Here is a 12,877-nt window from a genome sequence, read left to right as displayed (position 1 = left end):
CCAGGCAGATGCAGAGCTGATGGAGGTCAAGCGCAGATTCATCCAGGATCCGGTTGCTCGATCAGACAGGATGCAGAGAGAAGTCTCCCCTTCACTGAGGAGCGAGGATTCACTCCAGGAAGAGGAAGAGCAGAAGGAGATGGAGCTTTCTGAAGATGAAGGCTTGGCACCGGATACTCCTGCCTTTGCCGGTTTGTTTCCTCCTAATTCTTTCCGTTCCTTGCTATTTAAAGCCAGGAGCACTGCAGCCGATGAAACAGAGGATGGCAAACAGAAGGAGAAGGAGGCCACAGCCGAGGCCTCAACTTCCAAGGCAGCGCCTAAGAAAAAACGTTTCTTTGTGGAACCCGTGGAAAGAGGAAATCCCTGCACCAAAACTGTTTCTGGGCGTCATTCAGAAGGAGTGGGCCAAGCCAGGTACTTTCCCCACCCCGCGTGGGAATGACAGACGGTTCTATAATATGGATCCTGATTTCTCCCAGGCATTACAGGTTCTGGAGGTGGATGCCCCTGTGGCCTCCCTGGCATCCCCAACTCCCATGGTGGCAAGTGATGTAGCCGACAATCTGAAGGCAGAATATAAGAGGCCTGAACTGGCATTGCGTAAGACTTTCCTGGCAGCAACATGGGCTATCAAAGCCATTTCTTCTGCGTCTTTCTTCAATCGTGCCATGCTGATGTGGCTTGAACAAATGCAGGAGCGTGTCCTGGTGCACGATGTGAGGCTGCTTCAAGACATTAGGAAGGTCATGGCTGCGACTCAGTTTTCGGCAGATGCTACCTTGATGCTAAGTTTGCCTCCAGGGCTCTTTCTTCCTCTGTTTCAGCTAGGCGGATGGTGTGGCTTTGAAACTGGCAGGCAGAGGCCAAAGCGAAGTGGAAACTGGCGTCGGGCCTAAATGTGGGAAAAAAGCTGTTTGGTGAGGTCCTGGACCCAATCCTCATTGAGGATAAGAACAAATGTAAGGTTTTGCCTGCCACGACTAAGAAGCAGAAACACAAGTACACGCCATATACATGTAGGCACCCTATAGGGTACTGACACAGACTATCATTATCAGCCTAGAACTTTTCAGCCACGTCAGGACAGGAGGCAGGAGAGGTCTTCTTACAGGGACAGGTCACGTTTCCAACCCCAGAATAGGCGGCCCTTTCGGGGGGGGCAGACGCCCCTTCCTCCGGAATAAATGAGCGGGTTTGGATGGCGTGGCTTAAATTCTGACTCAGTCTCCTAGGCAAATAAGGATTGAACAACCCACTCCTGGACTGTCCTGCGCCACACTGAGAAGAACGTTCAGGTAGGACCAACGTTCCTTCTGGGTTGGCTACCTGGGGTGGGGGGGAGAGGGGATGATTTTGTGGGATGGGTAGGTACATGTGCAGACAGGCAAGTGCCTGCGATGTTCGTGATGAGGCTCGTGTGAGTTGGGCCACAAATGCTTGCAACAAGACTTGCACGAGTGGGACCCTGAATGTCTGTGACGAGGCTCACACGAGGGGGACTACAATCACATGCAACACTTGTGCAAGTGGGGCTATGCACAAGTGCAGACATGTGTGCATCAGCTGGCGACTCAAGTGGCCATTAGGCCACAACATACAGGTTATGGACCCCTGATCTAGTACCGTCTCAGCTCAGTTAAGGCATTCAGTACTATTGCATTTTTCCTGTTATCGTAGAGACAGCAGTCAGACTGGGTATGCTCCGTCCATTAACCAATCGGACTGAGTCTACACTTATGATATCATCAGGCCCTTGTGGGTCCTCCCCAGTTTTAGACTCAGTCCAACCTGGACTGGCTGTGAGAATTGATCTCTCCTCCAAATTATTTAATTATATCTTTGGTGAATTTTTCCCAAAAAAATTGTTGTTCCTTTAAATTAGTTCCTTAAATAATCCTTTATTCTACAAATTGGAGGGAAATTTGAAACTGATCTCTGGCTGCCTCTCCTCAGCCGTCTGATTGCCTGCGGCCACGAGTTCACTCAGGAAGCCTGCCCTGCAATCAGATTGGCCAGCTAATGAGCTACGGCTCCACGGCTGTTTCCCCACTGTGCTCCTTGATTCTGGGCACTCGGAGGGACACGCAACCGGCCGTTTTGTGTGCAGCGGTTCCAGGCGAGTCCGGTGGCCATTCTGCAGATCGCCTGGCCACACAGTATTGGCAGCCATTTTGTGGGTGGGAAAAACCCGCGAAGATAGCGGTGGCCATTTTGAGGTTCGGAAAAGCCTCAGAGAAAAAAAGTCGGCCATTTTTTAAAAGGCGCAAACTCTACAGCAGCTGTTTGGAATGCCCAGCAACACGGGATCACCCCGGGTGGACCGGATCAGGAGCGCCTAGCCAGCAAACGGGTGAGACCGTTGCCTATCTTATGGGGTGTTGATTTATGTTTGGGGAAATGGCTGATCCAGCTATGGATACAAATGCAGTATTAGAGGAGGCAGGGCCATCAGGGGCAAAGAGCAGCAGGAAGAGGAAGCCAAAGAGGCCCCTTCCTCAGGAGTAAACCCCAAGGTCTCTAAAGCAACTACCAGGGCAGAAGAGCGCAGGCCTAAGGCCCTTGAAAAAGAATTTCAGAAGGCCCAAAAACAACATAGTCTAACTGCCCAGCCCTCCCTCCGAGGAGCACCAAGTGGCATCCCCAGCTCCACCTGTCTTGCCTCCCATGGGCCCTGACCCCCCCCCCCCCCCCGGCCTATTCAGAAGGGGAATTGTCTTCTTCGGAGTCCTCGTCTTCGATGGAATCTGACAACAGAGGCAATTTCTTTGATGTCCCTCTCAATAGGGAGCACACCTTTGAACAGGCTTCCCTCCCGGTTACATATGGTTCTGCCCCCCCCCCCCACACCATGTACACCTCTCCTGCTGATATGCAACCATCATTGCTGAATCCATTAAACAGGTCATGGCTGCTGGCCTACAACAGCAACCCCAACCTGCTCCATCACATGGCCATAAACATAAATCTTCTGCTAAGGCTCAGCAACCTGATCCCTCTGCCTCTACTTCTCAGGCCTTAATTGGCAGGGAGCAAGATAACCTGCGGGACTCAGACCTGTCTGATGATGAGGTGGTCACCCCAGATACCCCTGCCTTTACCGGATTATTCAAAACTGATTGTTTCAAGTCCCTTCTACTTAAGGCCATTAAGGATGCTAGCTTACCATATTCTGCTTCAGCTTCTACTTCACAGGATAAACCGGCAGAAGTGGCTTAACTGAGGGTCCCAGTAACCCATTCACCGAACTCACAGTGGAAAAAGAGATGATCCCTGTTCCCAAGATATTCCTGAACGTCATACAGAAGCAGTGGGAGTCTCCAGGCACAGGCCCACAGCCGACCAACCTTGACAAATGTCTCTACAACGTTGCACCAGACCTCACCAAGTTCTTTGAGACTCCCCCAGTGGACACACTGATTGCAGCCCTGTTTTCACCTACTGTGGTCCTTAAGGAGGTTCTCAAGCCTGAGGAGAAAAGGTCAGATCAAACCTTAGTCAAAAACTATCAGGCTGGGGCCTGGGCTGTTAGGGCCTCTACGGCCACTTCCTTTTTCTCCAGGGCGGCCCTGGTTTTGGATTGAACAGCTTCAGGAGCGCATCGCTCCTACTGACACTAGATCACATAGGGATCACAACAAGATCAGAGCAGCAGTTGAATTTGCAGCTGATTCTTCCCTTAATGCTGCTAGATTCGCTTCTAAAGCCATGGCCTCTTCGGTCATGGCCAGGCATCTGCTTTGGCTCAAGCCATGGCAGGCGAATGTCCGTACCAAGTGATGTCTAGCAGCCTCCCCATTCAGTGGCAACCAATTATTTGGTAATCCCTTAGACCCATACCTCACGGAATCTAAAGACAAGCACAAGGTCCTTTCATCCAACTACAAGAAACAGGACAGTCGGCCCGCTCCCTTCTATAGGAGGTCGCCCTTTCAACCGGCGGACAGGGGACCTTCCTTCCCCCGTCCTCAATGCCAATCCTACACTCCCAGACAGGGATCTCACCAGGACAGGTCCAATAGAAACACAGCGTTTCCTCTTCAAGAAATCTTACCGTGGAGGAGGCAACCGCCATTTTTCACGTAGGAAATGACTATCTGGACTCTCTTCCGATCGGAGGTCGCTTGGCATTCTTTGCCCACCGCTGGGAGGAGACCACAATAGACAATTGGATACTCAAAACTGTCAAATTTGGTCTCATACTAGAATTTCTCTCCATCCCCCAGGAACATTTCATGCCATGCCCAGTCTCTCGGTGTCCTCGCAAGAAAGCACTGATGGAACAGGCCACTCAGCACCTGTTGGAGATCCAGGCCATCCAACCGGTTCCTCCCCATCAGGAAGGGTGGGGTTTTTATTCCTGCCTATTTGTGGTATCGAAGAATTCCGGGGGGTGGAGAGCAATTTTAGATCTAAAAACATTGAACCGCCACATTGTCTATCGGCGGTTCAAAATGCATTCTCTGCACACCATCCTCCAGGTGTCAGGAAAGGCGATTTCCTCACGTCAGTAGACTTGACTGAAGCTTACCTTCATATCCCCATCTTCATAGACCACCGAAAATATCTCCGCTTCTCCTATGCGGGGAGGCACTTCCAGTACCGAGCTCTTCCGTTTGGTCTATCCTCTTCCCCTAGGGTATTCACAAAAGTACTGGCAGCACTGGCTGCCCACATCAGGTCATCCCCAGTTAGGATTCTCTGTTACCTGGACAACATCCTCTTGTTGTCCAAGTCTCCGTTTCAGGCAGAAAGAGATCTCGCCCTCACCATTCACACCTTGCAGAATCACGGGTTCGGGGTGAATCTCAAAAAGAGTCACTTTGTTCCCAGCACTCGCCTTCTCCACCTGGGGGTCTTGATAGACACCATGGCAGAGGGGGTGTTCCTATCCAATGACTGCATTCTCAGTCTGAGAGAACTTGTCAGGAAGGTGCTACGTCCACGCAAGGCATCCCTTCTTCTTTTCTCCCAAGTCTTGGGCAAGATGGTATCCTGCTTCGGGGTTGTTCCATGGGCCAGGTTTCACAGCAGGAGCCTTCAATAGTTCATGCTTCCACATCAAAAGGCCAACAGGGGCAGCTCTCCTCTCAGGGTCCCCCTTCCCAGACAGGTATTACACTCTCTCAAATGGTGGAAGTCCCCGGCGATTTTGCAAGGGACCTTATTCAGAGAGCTGTGCCATCTCACACTTACGACGGATGCAGGTCTGACAGGATGGGAGGCACACATGCAGGACTTAGTGGCTCATGGCCAGTGGTCCCTCGAAGAGAGCCAAAACAGCATAAATTGGCTAGAATTGCGGGCGGTTCCTCATGGACAATACCAAGGCACACATAAACAGACAGGGGGACTCGTTCCTGGTCCCTGATGCAGGAGTGCAACCTGTTATGCCAGTGGCCGGAATCTCACCTGTCATCTCTCAGGGCAGAACACATCTCAGGGGTCTCCAATGTCCAAGCAGATTGGCTGAGCCAGATAACTATAGATCAGGCAGAGTGGAGCATCCATCCAAACCTCTTCCATCGCTTGACACTACAGTTCGGCCTCCCAGCCCTAGACCTGTTCGCTGCGGCAAACAGCAACCAGGTACCCAGGTATTACTCAATGGCAGAAGGAGTAGAAGCTCGCAGATGCCAGTGGCCCAGGGGTCTCCTGTATGCATTTCTTCCCCTTCCCCTCATTCAAGTGGCACACCTAGTCTTGACTTCCGTCGTGCCCTCAAGATCTACATCGACCGCACCGCCTCGTTCCGCCACTCAGAAGCTCTCTTCATCTCCTTTCGCTAGGCTTCCTTGGGTACCAAGGCTTCATCGTCTAGTCTGGGGCGCTGGATAAGAGTCTGTATTAAACTGTCTTATGAACTTCAATCCATACAAGTCCCTGCAAACATTACAGCTCACTCTACGCAGCGCTGCGACATCTGCGGCTTGGTTCACTGAAGCCACCTTGGAAGAAGTTTGCCGGGCGGCCACCTGGGCATCTCCCATAGTCTTCCTATGTCATTACAAGTTGGACAAGTATGCATCAGCTGATGCGGCCTTTGGCCGCAGGGTGCTGCAACAAGTGCTTGTGCCCTAACGGACCTTTTTTTTTTTTTTTACAATTTCCCACCCTAGTGGACAGCCCAGTCTTTGGTACGTCCCAGTCTGGCTGCTGTCTCTACGATAACAGGAAAATGGGAGTTGGTCCTTACCCGATATGCTCATTTTCTGGTAGAGTAGAGACAGCAGCCAGCCCCACCCTGGTATAGGTCACGCGAGGGGATTCCTTGTGCGGAGGAGAGAGAGAGAGATACAGTGACTATGGACTTTCACTTTTTGCTCACAATTCTCACTTGAGTCTACAGTTTTCCTTCATTTGAAACTGGGGAGGAGCCACAAGGGCCTGATGACATCATAAGTGTAGACTCAGTCCAGTTGGTTAATGGACAGAGCATACCCAGTCTGGCTGCTGTCTCTACCAGAAAATGAGCATATCAGGTAACACCCATTCTTGACAGATGTCCCTCTAGCCTCTTTTTAAATACATCTATTTAGGAAGATCTATTAACTCTCAAGGCATTGCTGAACAGCTCTTAACCTTTTTCAAGATATCCCATAAAAATGCTATTTCCCATTGTTTAAATAAAAATAAAATACTTGCTGCTGAGAGGTACAGTGCCATGATGACTCCATTGCTTTGAAGAAAAATGCCTTTATATGTGCTATGTGATTTGGAAACTATAACAGGAATAGCATTTCACCCATCAATGTAACAATTATAGCTACAACCCTACAATCACATGAAGACCATTTGCAACCTTCTCTGTCAACTTTTGACGAGCAAAGTCAAGCTCTCATTCTGATTGCAGTGAGCTAAGGAACAAAAATGCAATCCAGAATAAGTAGAAGAAGGTTCAATCTAGGCCTAGCTCTTACTTCTACTTCATTTGTCAAAGTATACCTGTTCACAAACTACAAGTAATTCTTGTTCACCTCTACTCGTTCAGCAATTGTTCAAAGTTATAATGGCACTAAATTAGTTGCCATCGTTGCAGCCATTGTAACATCCTACAATCGCATGATGACCATTGGCAACCTTCTCTGTCAACTTTTGACGAGCAAAGTCAATGCATAAGGAGGCAGGAGGTTACAAAAGGCCATCTCATGGCAAGAGATGCTGCTACTGGGCAGGATTTGCCTCTACACAGCACTAGACAGCTGCACAACTACACAGCAATTGGGACTGCTATTACACATTGGCCAGTTTATGTAACGTTGCAGCTTACAAATGCTTTGCTTAGCAATCCTGATCACTATTATTATTGGTAAGCGGGACTACCTGTGCTCCATGTGTAAGTTTTTCCAGGCTGATTTATTTGGTGAAAGTAAATAATAAGATAATTGATTTTGGGTGCTTAACAGCAATGCAATCTCTAAATGAAGATTAGATTGCCCGCTCAAACCAGTATATCATAACTAAAAATGGCTACCCGGCCACTCACCTCAAATTTAAAGCCGTCTTGAAAAAGAGAGTCTTCAGATTTTCTGGGACATCAAGAATTGTACTTGAGGCAGCAAGTGCTGTAATGTTGGGGAACCCACAGAAAACCTCATTCTCTGTCCCATTCCCATTCCACCTTGCAATGCTAGGACCTTAAGGAAGCCTTCAAGGATGGGCAAAATTATTTGGGATAAGTCCATTCTAAGTTGGAGAATATATAAATACTTGGGCCATGAAATACAGGCCAGTTTGTAATTGCCATTAATAGCAATTCATGAATTTATTTAAAAGTAACCACACTCTGTACTGGATTCCAAATTTTTCAAAAATGACTCTTGTAGACAAGTGAAAGAGGCTCCAGTTTCACAGCAAGCTTTTAAGTGAGAGTGATGTGTGAATTGGCTTACAAAAAACTCTTACAACTGCAGATTTCACAGTGTCCTTAATCTGAGCAGTTAAGTGTGAAAGGAAAAAGGTGGAGATTTTTCCAGATTACACAGAGATAACTTGATAAAAAGTTTAATGGAATTATTTTTTGAGAACGCTGAAGTATAATTGTGAAATTCTATGGAACGGGGGATGGCAAAGGCAGGAAGACCAGGAGGAACATCGCGATGGGTCGGACACGACTTCGCGACTAACAACAAATAACAAATAGAACGGGTGTCAAACTCAATTTCATTGAGGACTGCATCAGGGTTGTGTTTGACCTTGGGGAGACGTGGCCAGCTGGACATCACTTGTGTCCGGGGTGCTTGTGGTGGCTTGAGCGCTATGCCAACAAAAATGGGCACCGGAGTTTCGTTTTTGGCTGCAACGGCTTCCTGCAACCCTCTAACAGCAAAAATGGAGCTTGGGAGGGTCACCTATGCCCCTTTGCAAATTCCGTTTTTGGCCTCGATGGCCTCCTGCAACTTTCTGCCAGTGAAAACATAGCTCGGGAGGGCTGTGAACGACCCTCCCGAGTTCCATTTTTGGTGGCAGAGGCACCGCAGGCCGGTCCTTTGCTGTTTTCACAGTGGCCCCATGCGCCAGTTTTAAGCACCCCGAGGGCTGGGTCTGGCTCCTAGGCCTTGAGTTTGACACTCCTGCTATAGAACAATGGCTGCCTTGTCACTTTATAAACTTACTTTTTTTTCTTTTGCAGAGACGTCAGTGAGAAAGTCACAGTGAAAGGGTACGTTCACTCAGTTTATGCCTGTTCTCGCATTTTTTGTTGAACAACAAATAGGGTTTTATCATTGGTTTGTTACTTGTCTCATTTATAGATTTAGAAAATTCAACATCTTGGGAACAAATACCAAAGTACTGAACATGGAAGAGTCAAATGGGAGCCTCTCAGCAGAATTTAGACACCTGGTGAGGTGTTTCTGGTATCTCTGTGTGATTTGAATTGCTGAAGTTGTTTTGTCTCCTTGCTAGTTATCTTTTTTGCACTTAGTGTTCACCCCCTTTTGGGAGATAAAAAAAGTGTGTCTTATAGTCCAAAACATACAGTAACTTTGAATAGGGATGACAGTTTATCCTTCTTTGAATGGACTCAAATATTATTTCAAGTTCTCTCTATCCTTTTGTCATTCTTCCTTTTGTCTTGCTTTAGTTTTAGTACTTTTTACCATTTTGTAGAATTAGACCCAGAGCGACCATTTGTAATGGAACCCAGCGATCTAATAATGGGAATTAATTTGGTTCAGAATTCATTGTTGTTGAATCATATCCATTCTTGTATTATAATGAGTAGGAATAGTAGTAATGTCATTTACTCGAGATGTTTTACTTTTTAAAGTAATCAGTTATGAGTTTCATTAGATTCAAAAAATTTCTTAATATGATTCTCTTAGCAATTTATCAGTTATTGGACACATTTGCAGTTATTTTTTTAAGTACTCTGTCAAACCTTTAGGGAACAGGTTTTGCCTGGTGTCTGAAATGCATAGTATTTATCTTTTAATCATTCTCTAAATGAAATTGTCTTTCTTTCTTTTTGATAACTTACAATTTAGTTATAGTTTAGAGATAGTCTGAAGTAAAACCAAAAGGTTATAAGGATAGGTTATTGCAGTGTATGCACAGATAATCATACTGCTCACATTTTCTATATTGTGACTTTAAAAATTACTTAGCAGGTCTAATATTTACAAGCAAAGGAGATAGCTGGGATAATAGATAAAGACTCCTGTAGTCTTTTTAACTGTCATTTGCACAATTCATATCTCATGTGCGACATTTATTTACTTTATATATAGCTGTCCTTCTCAATTTTATGTGGCTTGAAGCAGTTTACAATAAAACACAACATACATAATATAAAACAAAGATTAAAAGCATATAGCAGCCAGGCATCATATAATCATTCAGGGGACAGGGTTTAATCCACCAGACCCCCCCCCCAGGGTTGAACAAATTAATTCTTTGAGATGAAAGACAATCTTTTTGAAAAGAATCTGATTTATTAATATTACCTGCCAGTTCAAATAGTGAGAATGTGAGTTACTCTCAAGATAATTCCCATTCTTTTTTCTGCAGTTTAAAAAGTTTGAAAATCAAAATCTCCAGGATACACTTTTATAATTGATAGAAGTAACTGATAGGTTAATCTGCAATTCAGTTTTCTATTAGAAGCCTTTTGGTGAATCTCATCCTGGTGGGTTTATAGGGAAATTGTTAAAAGTTGCCTATATAGTTGGAATGGATTTATGTGGGATACTCCTATATCCGTGATGCACACACATGCCACAGGTGGCCCACAGAGCCCTCTCTGTGGGCACACTGTGCATGCATGTGCATCTCCCGCCAGCCAGCTGATTTTTGGGTTTCTGCCATGAATGCGGGGATTGCACCCCCCATGGCCCATTTTTGCTCCCAGGAGGTTGCAGGGAGACCTATTAGCCCAAAATGGGGCGCAGGGGGATGCGGTGCAGCCCCCCCCCCGGCCTGTTTTTGCTCCCAGGAGGCTGCAGGGAGGCCTACTAGGCCCAAAATGAGTTGCGGGGAAGAACGTGTACACATGCGTGGGAGGAGTATGGGGGGGGTCACACTCATACTGCATTATGGGTGCGGACGCACACGCGTTCGGTACGTGACGACAAAAATGTTAGCCATCACTGTCCTATATGAAGAAATGGACCCATAACATATGAAAGATAGTGAAAGGGGCTACACTGAGCAAGAAATGTTTGAACCGTGCATAAAAAGATGTTGATAGATATATGGTTTAACCAAATTCTGTTCTTTTGTAGCAATTAAAAGAGCAGAAGAATGTTTCAAGATCTAATGAGGTAAGGAAAATATGCCTTAGCACTTTAGTGAATCTGTATAGCTTATTTAAAAACTCCTAAATCAAAATTCTGTGTTTTAGACTTCCATACTGCAGAAACAAAAGCCAACACCTGCATCGGAGGTCTGTAAGGGGCGTGCATAAGCGCACCAGTGTGCCTACCGTCCCTGTCCTACTGTCCCCATTTATTTGTACTCATTTCATGTGCTCATGTCCATGTTTATACTTATACCTGTTATCTCATTCGTTTGACAAACTAAATCAATCAATCACTAATTGTGTAATAGCAACAGATTCACCGGTTCTTTTCTTTTTTTTTCATACTTGTCACATAGAACAGTTTGATACTAATCACTTAAGATGCCCTTAAAGAAATTTGAATGGCTTTTAAAAATGGGATAAAAAGGAATCCCAATTCCAAATTGGCTAAGAATTTATATCTACATCAAATCTTGGGTTTGCCTTAATTCAGATGAGAATTCCACCTATCAATTTCACTCTATGCCATCTGGAGTACTAAGATTTCGCATCTCCTTCCTGAGACGCACCTCAGAATTCCTGCAAACCTCATCGCTGATCGCTCCTGTTGTAACCTGTTTACAGGTTCAAAACAGATAAGATTAAATCCTTATTCTGCATTGGGGTTTCCAAACTTGGCAACTTTAAGACTTGTGGACTTCAAGTCTCTCAGAATTCTCCAGTCAGTTATGGCTGGCTGAGAAACTGGGAGTTGAAATTGGGAATTGAAGTCATCAAGTCTTAAAGAGTTGCTGATTTGGAAACCCCTGTTCACACTTTTAGGAACAAGGTGACCCTTTCTTACTTTCTTTGGTACCTAATGCATTAAATGAAAGGGGTTTCCCTGTAATGACCCCACATCTAATACATTTTAACAAAGTAACTGATTAATGACCCCCATAGGTGATAGAATTCCTTGTTATTCGAAATTGATTTGGTCCTGTCAGACCATATTGGTGCTTTTATGGCTTAAAGAAAGCCCTAAAAGTCAATTTATTAGCAAAGGTTCCCTCTTAATAAGTCTCATTCTTCTTTCTAAAGTTCCAGATTATAACTGCTGCTTTAATATTTTAGAAGGGGTTGTTTAATTTCTGTAATTAATTTTAGTTGGGATTGCATTTTTTTCTCTTTTTATAGATAAGCTATTTTATAAATAATCTATTTTATAGATATGCTGCAATATTAGAAAGACTAAACTATAAAGCTGTCAAATAGCTAAAGTTAGTAAAGTACATTAAACTAAAGTTCCTCTCTTATTTTTTAAGGGCCCTCTCATTGTAACCGAAGAACTCCATTCGCTCTGTTTTGAGACAACATTGGAACAGAACGGACCTTTAATTGAATTGGAAGTAAGTAGATTTAAAAAATTAAAGGCATAGAGTAGCATATCAATAACTTCATTTCAGAAGAAGTGGGTAATCTTTTGATGGCCAAGGGGCCACACTTAACATTTGAAGGAAGATCAAAGATCACAAAGTAAGGATGGTCATTTCACTTGCAGGTGACGCATCTCTAATAGAATTATTTTAGGATTATTACAACATTTATTAGTTTCTAAGCTCAAAATACCAGGAAGCTGTACTACCAATTTTCCACAGTCAGAAAGAGTCAACGGTTTTGACTAACAGTCAAAACTCTTAGTCAAAAGAGTTTTCAAGGACTGCAAAAGGCAATGTGCAGGCTTTAGGGCCACAGGTTTGTTCATTTGTTCAATTTGTATGGTTGCCCATCTCACATTTTTATCTGTGGGTGGCTCATACAGTAAAAATGCAAACGAACAAAACAATTCAAACTATTTTAAATTTTAAAAAATAATTAAAATTTGCACCTTTCTCACCTCTCATCTCTCCTACAACCTTCTTCTGTTGGTATATTATGATTTATCAATTGTGGTTTGTATCTTACCGATTTATGATTGGATCTTAACAAATTATGATCCATGACTTATTACTTGGTTGTTAGTATACACCAGAGACAAATTCCTTGTATGTCCAATCACACTAGGCCAATAAAGAATTATATTCTAAAAACCATTAAAACATAACCTCCTCTGCAGGCGAGGGCAATCCATCTTAAAAACATTGTTGTTACCATTTC

The 12,877-nt window shown here is 44.8% G+C and overlaps 1 protein-coding gene across 1 annotated transcript in view; it reads left to right on the top strand.

Annotated features, from left to right (window-relative positions):
* STAT1 (signal transducer and activator of transcription 1) overlaps positions 1-12,877 on the top strand; it is a 47,705-nt gene that overhangs the window by 17,942 nt on the left and 16,886 nt on the right. Inside the window, exons 12-15 of the mRNA XM_081934997.1 lie at positions 8,633-8,662; positions 8,754-8,844; positions 10,725-10,763; positions 12,046-12,129. Coding sequence (XP_081791123.1) covers positions 8,633-8,662; positions 8,754-8,844; positions 10,725-10,763; positions 12,046-12,129 — 244 coding nt within the window. The remainder of the gene's footprint in view (positions 1-8,632; positions 8,663-8,753; positions 8,845-10,724; positions 10,764-12,045; positions 12,130-12,877) is intronic.

The sequence above is a fragment of the Natrix helvetica genome (assembly GCF_964273705.1).
Source record: "Natrix helvetica genome assembly, chromosome: 1".
Lineage (NCBI taxonomy): Eukaryota > Metazoa > Chordata > Lepidosauria > Squamata > Natricidae > Natrix > Natrix helvetica.
This window is presented reverse-complemented; position numbering and strand designations above follow the sequence as displayed.